We start from the raw sequence: 10,527 nt of genomic DNA, 5'->3' as shown, positions 1-10,527 counted from the left end.
CTAAAAAAGCAGTCATATTTTCAGATTCTTTAAGTGTACTTATTGCATTAAAATGGTAGTTTACTAATAGAAGAGATATCATGTTTGAAATAATGCAACAATATAAGGAATGTGCAGTAATGGGGATCGAAGTGATTTTAGTTTGGATTCCTGGTCACTCTGGCATTCTGGGCAACGAGATGGTAGATCTGGCAGCAAAAAGTGGGTTAAAAAGAGAGGAAACTGATGTGGTGATTCCTCTGGGATCGCAGGAAATGGGAGGCTATGTGAAAAAAATGATAGTAAAAGAATGGCAGAAGAGATGGGATGAAAGCATAAAAGGAAGGTTTTATCATAATATCCAGAAAGAGGTGAATAACAGTTGGGTGAACAAAGAATTGGGAAGGAAAGAGCGTTGGATAGGTTAAGGATTGGGCAGAGTTCTTTAAATGAACATCTATTAAGACTGGGGAAACATGAAGATGGAAAGTGTGAGAAATATGAGGAGCAGAGAAGGAAAATGGAGATGAGGCTGAGGGAAATGGAGGTATATAAATTAACCAGAAGAAGAACAAGAAAACAGGTTCCTTTTAAATATACTGAAACTATATTGAACAATGAGGAAATAGCAAATGGATACAAATAATTCCCAGTATAACACTACACCTGAGGCGGGACATGTTACTGGACAAATCATGCACCACCTACTGTCTATTAAAACCAAAATGTTCTCCATGCAATTAAAATGTTTACCTAAAAAGCAAACACATTTTATACCAAAGAATGACAAGGCAAAACGGTTTACTGTTAAATTCCTGTTTATTGTTTTCAAAACACAGAAAAGTGCACTGAATATATATATGCTTTTATTAAAATAATTTATTTTGAATTTTTTAGATTCTTCTTGCTGCCGATCTGCAGACGATGTCACAGGAACCCATCTGGAGTGGTTCTAAAGCTCTGGTCCTTATTGAGCTGGCAGAAGAAGGAAAGGTGCACATGTTAGATCTGGCTGTGGCACGCAGGTGAAGTGCCTCAGGGTATCGCTGGCACTTACATATCAAAGCATGCATTAACAACACAAGCATGCACAGCTGGGTACTGGTTTGATTTCTGGTTCCAGCCACCTGAACAAATCAGCATAGCTAGCCAGTTCCTAAAACCAGTATAACCTCCTTCAGACCGGTGCTAGCCGTTTCTGACAGCAGCCCCCTCTCCCAGTTTTCCCAGTAAGCCTCACCTTTCCCCCCTTCCTCCAGCATCTCGTTCAGTACCTCCCCCAGTGCTGCCCCGTACTTGTCAAACTGCCGGGAGCTCAGTCGAACCCCGATCTCCAGGGGGGTGCCCAGCTGAGCGAGAGAAACAAAAAAGGGGGAGTTTACAACCCAGGACACCAAGAGATGATGCACTAAATCAGGGTGCTGTTTGTTTCTTAAAGAGGCACAGGAGTGCTAACCCTGGTCCCACCTGGATCAAACCCTACACATGTATAATAATCCTGGACTGAATAAGCCCCGTTCTTTGACATAACAGTTGCAGCCCCAGTGTGCTGTGGATTGTGTGTGTGTGGGCTGGCTGGAGAGAGCCAGCCTGAGCCCCTGTAGTTTTGACCTCCTTACCATGGCAGCCTCCTCCTCCATGTATCTCTCTGGAGCGGCCAGCTCTCCCGACTCTGTCTCCCCCGATCTCACCGACTTCTTCCCCGTCTTGCTCTTCTCCTTCTCCTGAGGAGCACACAACAATGAGCTGCTGCCTTCCTGATAAAAGATTACTCCTGTTTTGTTTTTATTCCAATAACATTCCTAAAATTCACAGCACAGTCATTTTTATTCCCAGGTATTACTTGGAAATGAATGCAGTATTTTAAAGGGCTGTGTTATATCATCGAGGTCTTCTTAATACTCTTTAATATCGCTTTAAATAATTGTTATTTTTGCTTAGATTATTATTTACCATTCTTACTATCCCTGAAAGGAAGTGCTTCTGAAAAAGCTGATTTTGGCTATACCACTGATGTACAATGCCTCACCTATACCACTGATGTACAATGCCTCACCTATACCACTGATGCACAATGCCTCGCCTATACCACTGATGTACAATGCCTCACCTATACCACTGATGCACAATGCCTCACCTATACCACTGATGCACAATACCTCACCTATACCACTGATGCACAATGCCTCACCTATACCACTGATGCACAATACCTCACCTATACCACTGATGTACAATGCCTCACCTATACCACTGATGCACAATGCCTCACCTATACCACTGATGCACAATACCTCACCTATACCACTGATGTACAATGCCTCACCTATACCACTGATGCACAATACCTCACCTATACCACTGATGCACAATGCCTCACCTATACCACTGATGTACAATACCTCACCTATACCACTGATGTACAATGCCTCACCTATACCACTGATGCACAATGCCTCACCTATACCACTGATGTACAATGCCTCGCCTATACCACTGATGTACAATGCCTCAGCTATGGGCACAGCGCATGCCTTCTCTTACCTCGCTTCCCCACCATCAGCCTTTGAGGAGTCTTTTCAGAAGTCATTTAGCAAATGCAGCAAATAACGAAGCAGAGAATCATACAGATCACGCATGATCGCAGTTTAAACAGGAATTAAATATTAGAAAAAAAAGAGATGCAAACTGTAAAATATTCGTTTGAGCACTCCCAGGTTGTTTGTTTCTCATTCTGCAACTCTGACATAAAAAACAGACAGTAATTTAATGTATTCATGTAAATGTGTCCCAGTGTCTCTCCCTGGCTCAGTGCTTTGCTACGTTACCATCATCCTCCTCATGTCACTGGGGCTGAAGAAGCTGAGAAATCCTTCAGTCTGCTCTGCCAGCATGGCCACCAAACACACCACCAAGAGGCTGCCAATCACCTTGCCGTGGACCATCGTGTCACTGCAACGGAGAGCAGCGTCCGTAAGAAACACATCAAGGAGTCTTTGGGCTGGATTCTCAAAACTGTTTACTCGAAATCATTAGCACAATGTTTTCAGAAAGAGAAACGCACCCCATAAAGCTACCAAACCAGAAATTAACAACAAGACTTAAGTATTAAGTTGTTTCTTATTAGTTTTAGAGGTTTCATTGGTGTTTTTTGTATTTCAGAAAACAATTGTGCTAATGACAATTAGGAGTATACAGCCCATGCATTTCAACAACAGAATTCAATATGTAAGCCTTGAGGCTGGGAACACCACTCTTTTAAAGCCAGCTGACTGTTTGTGGGTAAAATTTCCCATCAATGTTTCATAACTTTTCTTCCTTCTTCCTCCCATGTGAGTGAATGATTGTGAATGAACGCATTATATAATGAGCTGCAGTAAGAAGTTCTATGTTATAACTTTACGTGTTGTTATTTTTTTACAGAAAGTGGCGTATTGTATTGTTTTTAAAGTTCACCACGGTAAAAGCACAAGAAAGCATTTTAAATGAAAATATTTTAGTAAGAATGTAAAACATACTAAGTTACTTGGAAATGACGCACCTGTGCTAGTAGTGACTACATTAGCAAACCTGTGAGACACAGGCCACTACATTGAAAGCTGAAAAACAATCAGACTGCACTTACATTTCCAGGTGGTTTCCTTGTGCTGTTTGCTGGTGCCTGGTTCACTTGCTGTGTTCTGTTGAGTTATTCCCAGGCAAGGCGTCTTATAAACTGTCCTCAAGTGCACAATCAAGGCTGTGTATTGGCCCTGCTTACATCATTGTCCCCCAATGACTTCCTGCTCTCAGGAATACTGATCATAGTAAGATTTCATAGATACCAAGCTGTAATCCTGATTGCAGGAGGAATGTTAGCAGGTACGCACCTCCGGAGGCTCGCTACGGAAACATTTCTATTGCATTTTATTGTTCTCTGTTTTACTGTTGTACAGCGATGGCATCACCTGGAATTTTAGGATTCAGACATCATTTAAATATATATATATATATATATATATATATATATATATATATATATATATATATATATATACAGTGCCTTGCGAAAGTATTCGGCCCCCTTGAACTTTGCGACCTTTTGCCACATTTCAGGCTTCAAACAAAAGATATGAAACTGTAATTTTTTGTGAAGAATCAACAACAAGTGGGACACAATCATGAAGTGGAACGAAATTCATTGGATATTTCAAACTTTTTTAACAAATAAAAAACTGAAAAATTGGGCGTGCAAAATTATTCAGCCCCTTTACTTTCAGTGCAGCAAACTCTCTCCAGAAGTTCAGTGAGGATCTCTGAATGATCCAATGTTGACCTAAATGACTAATGATGATAAATAGAATCCACCTGTGTGTAATCAAGTCTCCGTATAAATGCACCTGCACTGTGATAGTCTCAGAGGCCCGTTTAAAGCGCAGAGAGCATCATGAAGAACAAGGAACACACCAGGCAGGTCCGAGATACTGTTGTGGAGAAGTTTAAAGCCGGATTTGGATACAAAAAGATTTCCCAAGCTTTAAACATCCCAAGGAGCACTGTGCAAGCGATAATATTGAAATGGAAGGAGTATCAGACCACTGCAAATCTACCAAGACCTGGCCGTCCCTCTAAACTTTCAGCTCATACAAGGAGAAGACTGATCAGAGATGCAGCCAAGAGGCCCATGATCACTCTGGATGAACTGCAGAGATCTACAGCTGAGGTGGGAGACTCTGTCCATAGGACAACAATCAGTCGTATACTGCACAAATCTGGCCTTTATGGAAGAGTGGCAAGAAGAAAGCCATTTCTTAAAGATATCCATAAAAAGTGTCGTTTACAGTTTGCCACAAGCCACCTGGGAGACGCACCAAACATGTGGAAGAAGGTGCTCTGGTCAGATGAAACCAAAATCGAACTTTTTGGCAACAATGCAAAACGTTATGTTTGGCGTAAAAGCAACACAGCTCATCACCCTGAACACACCATCCCCACTGTCAAACATGGTGGTGGCAGCATCATGGTTTGGGCCTGCTTTTCTTCAGCAGGGACAGGGAAGATGGTTAAAATTGATGGGAAGATGGATGGAGCCAAATACAGGACCATTCTGGAAGAAAACCTGATGGAGTCTGCAAAAGACCTGAGACTGGGACGGAGATTTGTCTTCCAACAAGACAATGATCCAAAACATAAAGCAAAATCTACAATGGAATGGTTCACAAATAAACATATCCAGGTGTTAGAATGGCCAAGTCAAAGTCCAGACCTGAATCCAATCGAGAATCTGTGGAAAGAACTGAAAACTGCTGTTCACAAATGCTCTCCATCCAACCTCACTGAGCTCGAGCTGTTTTGCAAGGAGGAATGGGCAAAAATTTCAGTCTCTCGATGTGCAAAACTGATAGAGACATACCCCAAGCGACTTACAGCTGTAATCGCAGCAAAAGGTGGCGCTACAAAGTATTAACTTAAGGGGGCTGAATAATTTTGCACGCCCAATTTTTCAGTCTTTTATTTGTTAAAAAAGTTTGAAATATCCAATAAATTTCGTTCCACTTCATGATTGTGTCCCACTTGTTGTTGATTCTTCACAAAAAATTACAGTTTCATATCTTTATGTTTGAAGCCTGAAATGTGGCAAAAGGTCGCAAAGTTCAAGGGGGCCGAATACTTTCGCAAGGCACTGTATATATATATATATATACGTGAACATAATTTAGATCTTTTATTTAACATTATGTAATCAAAGAAAGTACAAAATGATATTGCAAAAGTCTACCGGAAGCCATACTAGTAGTACAGTATTTCATGTTTGATTTTTCCATTTTTGTCAGTTTTTCTTTAAGTATATGGAAAACTACAACGTGGTATGTAATTCAATATGTTAACGTAGCATTATTCAGCAGGTTTCATTCGAATTTCTGAAGCCAGTTAAATCTATAGGCTGATGCAAAACTTTTGGCCACTAGCTGTCGGGCTCCATTGATCCCCCCTCCTGCTGGAATACTTGATCAGGTGATCCAAGGAAGCAAAGGATTTTTAACAGAAAAATGGGCAAATCAGGTCACAACAACTGCTAATAAACAGCATGCTGGCCTCATTGCAAGAAAAAACTAAACAGGCAGTCCAACAACCCACCATCTTATAACAAGGACAAAGACGAGACAAAAACGTGGGCAGAGCTGAACTGCAGTCATTTATTTTACAAAACTTAGGATTAAATACTCAAAACAGTCCTTAACTAACAGGGACCATGCGTTTCATATCTTGTCTTTTTTTAAAACAACATTTAATTATTTCCAATGTAAAATACATATATACTGTAAACAGATATCTATATAAGAGGAAGACTATAATAAAACATGACAGGCATTCTTTAAATGCTAAGTGAATCACTGTCACACTGTTCAAGGTCTGAGTGATATACAGCCCTAAGTTACGGCACTCTGTTCCCACTCAGTGAAATACACTTATCTTACTGAAGATAAACCACAGTAAATTCAAGGAGCTCTGGGCAGCATCCTGGCTACAGTGAATTTTATTGCAGCTTGTTGACGTACCTCTTTTGCACTGCGGAGATGAGACGCATCGTTCCGGAGAGAAGGGGCGCAGGGCCGTCGCTTCGGTCTCTTAATCAGTTTCACATTCAATTACAGTGCCTAAGAAATACTCCCATTTCAACAGTCTTTGGGGAACTTTTTCATAATTTTTTTTTCTTGTTTCAATAACAAACATTTGACAATGCCAGCCCATTATTATACCCTGACCCATCCCAAAACATCGCAGCATTATACCCTGACCCATCCCAAAACCCGTCCCAAAACATCCCAACAGTATAAACTGTCCCATCCCAAAACCAGGGGGGGGGGGGGCACCAACTGCAGAGAGAGACACTCGGAGAACTCGCTGATCTTTACACACACCAAGACATTTACAATAATCAGAAGGTACAGGTGAACCTGTTGTGATGAAAGTGTGTAGAGCCAGTCCACGCTGTGAGTTAATTGACAGAAGTCTTTCCCAGTGTCTTCAATGAAGAGAAAATATTGATGACATAAAGAGAGACTTTTTTTGGCACTCGCCCGTGTCCGATTGGGCAAATCTAGATTGGCCCAGAACTTGGCCGCTGGAAACCCAGGACAGCGTCGCTACATTGTTGTCAGAAGTGGAGGCGAGGCAGGTACCCCGGCACGCACTAGGAAGCTGGCAGGGGAGACTGTAGAAATGCAAAACTAGATTGGCTCAGCATCGATGTTGAAGCTTTGCATGAAACTATTGACTATTGTATAAAGTTACCTCTGTGTTTTGGATCTTCTGCCGTTGTGCTGAATTCACATTAAATGTGTTTATGACTCATGGGACATCCTATATAACCACCATATACCACAAACAGTATGTTTATGTACAGGCTAATATTTTTTTTTATTCAGAATGCATTGACATTATACACTACTAGATCCACAATTAAACTATGGAATTACATTTCTCCTATTGCAGCGCTTCTCTTGTGTATGTTCAGTAAATAGTTTTTGGGGATGGGGGGAATCGTAGGTTCTCCTTTGCTCTAAGGCCATGCATTGCACAGTATTGTATATGACAACCAATCTGCTTTTCATTTGAGCCTCTGGTGCTGACAGAAGGCAAATTAGAATGACAGGTTGGTAGCAGGTGGATAAAAACATGTATATAGTCTATAACACTGCAGGCAGGATGGAGTTAACCATGGTCTCATAGACCAGCAGCACAGAAGAGGGTGAAAATACAGGTGAGGGGCCAGTGGGCAAGCAAAACAGAGGTCATCCTGGCTGCTGATGGGCAGATTGTCAGGCTGGGAAACGTGTGGAGGTTCCCCTACCTGTGCTACAAAAATGGAGGAGGTGGGTGTCACTATTTTCTTATGCCTGCTTATGTGAATATTTTTAATAAAGAAATATGAGTCTGTTTTTAACTTGTCTGGTATGTTACTGCATGAAATGAAATGCTTCACAGTTTATGTGTTAACTTTTGGATACAGTTGAAAAAGCAGTTAATATGGTCCAAATCTTTTTCTGTTTTATAAATGTGTAAATTTAGAGATCATGAAAGGTGAGGGACAATTTACTGGCTACATCCATTATAGAAAGACCCAACGCCTTATAAAAAATCTACCATACAGTACTTACAGTGCCTTGCGAAAGTATTCGGCCCCCTTGAACTTTGCGACCTTTTGCCACATTTCAGGCTTCAAACAAAAGATATGAAACTGTAATTTTTTGTGAAGAATCAACAACAAGTGGGACACAATCATGAAGTGGAACGAAATTCATTGGATATTTCAAACTTTTTTAACAAATAAAAAACTGAAAAATTGGGCGTGCAAAATTATTCAGCCCCTTTACTTTCAGTGCAGCAAACTCTCTCCAGAAGTTCAGTGAGGATCTCTGAATGATCCAATGTTGACCTAAATGACTAATGATGATAAATAGAATCCACCTGTGTGTAATCAAGTCTCCGTATAAATGCACCTGCACTGTGATAGTCTCAGAGGTCCGTTTAAAGCGCAGAGAGCATCATGAAGAACAAGGAACACACCAGGCAGGTCCGAGATATGGCAAAAGGTCGCAAAGTTCAAGGGGGCCGAATACTTTCGCAAGGCACTGTATGTTTGTAATTATGTGTTTAAACATTAGGTTGTTAGTTTAGTGATTCAAAGTCATCTTCTAAAATATGGAAATTAGTACAAATTAGATTCCATTAGAACATACATCATTTGACTATTCTCTGCACTGGAGCAGAGTGATATACAAATGATGTTATATATCAAATAATGTTACATATCAAACAAAGTGTTGTCAAGTACAACAGCACTCTGCACTAAATACTGCAATTTAGTAACTTGTTTTCTGTAAAATGCAGTAATTTGTTGTATACTGTAGATTATTGCTGTAAATATATATATACTACATATATTTATGTATGCTGTATTCTGCTATACATACTACAATTTATAACAGAATTTTGCTTTAACTTATTTTAATTAAAATATTAAATACAGAAGTCTACTCAAACCTCCATGAAAGTAAATATTTCAGAACACTAACTACCACCTACTATGTCCTAGTAAGCGGCCAACTATTAAAAGTGGGATTTATACATTGTGGGAGTTAATACAATGTTTTATCTTGCATTGCTTCATCAAACAGGTGTGTTATTGATTCCCTACCTGCTGTTTCTGGTGTTCTGCGGGATACCTCTGTTCCTCCTGGAGACGGCTCTGGGGCAGTACACCAGCCAGGGGAGCATCACCGCTTGGAGGAGAATCTGCCCCCTCTTTGAAGGCGAGTGTAAAGATTACAGTTCATAAAAGAACTGGAATTGTAACTGTAACTATAAGGGTGTGATTTTGTGTAATATCCTGGATTCCCCTATAGCTGTTATTGAGTTACTATATTTGTGTTGTTTCCCAGTTAGAACATGAAGTTATTATTTTGTACAATACTGCCTATCTATCTATCTGGCACCCCCATAGTTTATCACAGTAAATTTACACAGTAATGTTGCAGTTTACTATGCTTTTTCCCATGCTTATGTCATGTAGTCTTAACCTATTTTGTGTTAGTGTCATAATGAAAGCAAGACCACAGTAGAAGACAGTGTGTGTTTTTTTATGTACTCCTTTTCTACCTAAACATTTGTTTGGTGAAGCATTCATGATGCTGACATGGAGAATTTGATGTGGTTGTCTCAGTTAGCACACTGTAAGAATATAGGGTTTATAATCAGTATTATAGGGGCTTGGCACATTCGTCTCTCAGCTTTTGTAGAGAATATATATTTCTGAATCCCCAAAAAGACGTGGGATTATTACACTACAGGATTGCACACACTATATAATTTACAAAGTGTAATTTACTATATCAGTTATGTATATGGATTTATTTATAAAACATTAACCATTTTTAAATAAGAAGTTAAACTACACAGCGACCTGCTCCAAGAACAAGGTGAAATTTCTCATATGGGGCCGCAGTGTGGAGTAGTGGTTAGGGCTCTGGACTCTTGACCGGAGGGTCGTGGGTTCAATCCCTGGTCGGGGACACTGCTGTTGTACCCTTGAGCAAGGTACTTTACCTAGATTGCTCCAGTAAACACCCAACTGTATAAATGGGTAATTGTATGTAAAAATAATGTGATATCTTGTAACAATTGTAAGTCGCTCTGGATAAGAAATAAATATTAATAATATTGTTATGTGAAGATACATCGCTAAACTGGATGATTCTTGTTATGTACCTGGAAATTAAGACTGATGTCTCTTCTTTTCTGCACCCACTCTTTTCTCATCTCTGCTTCTTTGAGAAAGCAATGAAAATATTATTTTGTTCTCGGGATCACATCGAGAATCGGACACACAACAATGCAAAGCCATATTTCTCTCAGATTACAACTCCACTGCAGTCTGACTCTGGCGGTCGGAAGCAGAAAACCTTTCTTACAGAACTAAACTTCTGTTGTATCTACTGTAAATGGTTACAATTTACTGGCCATATTAAAACTGAAGGTCGCATTTGCATGGGAAGGCTGAAGAAC

At 40.1% G+C, this 10,527-nt stretch overlaps 1 protein-coding gene across 1 annotated transcript; it reads right to left on the bottom strand.

The window, feature by feature from the left end:
• Nucleotides 1-1,124: 1,124 nt before the first annotated feature.
• On the bottom strand, nucleotides 1,125-3,037 carry mlnl (motilin-like). Its single transcript, XM_059004548.1, has 3 exons — nucleotides 2,808-3,037; nucleotides 1,599-1,703; nucleotides 1,125-1,328 (listed from the first exon to the last, which is right to left on the bottom strand). The coding sequence occupies exons 1-3, from the start codon at nucleotides 2,922-2,924 to the stop codon at nucleotides 1,125-1,127; spliced, it is 426 nt and encodes a 141-aa protein (XP_058860531.1). The 5' UTR covers nucleotides 2,925-3,037.
• Between the last annotated feature and the right edge of the window lie 7,490 nt (nucleotides 3,038-10,527).

Source organism: Acipenser ruthenus, chromosome 30 (genome assembly GCF_902713425.1).
Source record: "Acipenser ruthenus chromosome 30, fAciRut3.2 maternal haplotype, whole genome shotgun sequence".
NCBI lineage: Eukaryota > Metazoa > Chordata > Actinopteri > Acipenseriformes > Acipenseridae > Acipenser > Acipenser ruthenus.
This window is presented reverse-complemented; position numbering and strand designations above follow the sequence as displayed.

Coding starts and splice junctions, on each gene's coding strand:
- mlnl (XM_059004548.1), bottom strand. CDS start 2,924: ATGGTCCACGGCAAGGTGATTGGCAGCCTCTTGGTGGTGTGTTTGGTG. Junction 1,704..2,807: donor GTGACATGAGGAGGATGATG/GTAACGTAGCAA, acceptor TGTGCTCCTCAG/GAGAAGGAGAAGAGCAAGAC. Junction 1,329..1,598: donor TGGAGGAGGAGGCTGCCATG/GTAAGGAGGTCA, acceptor TCTCTCGCTCAG/CTGGGCACCCCCCTGGAGAT.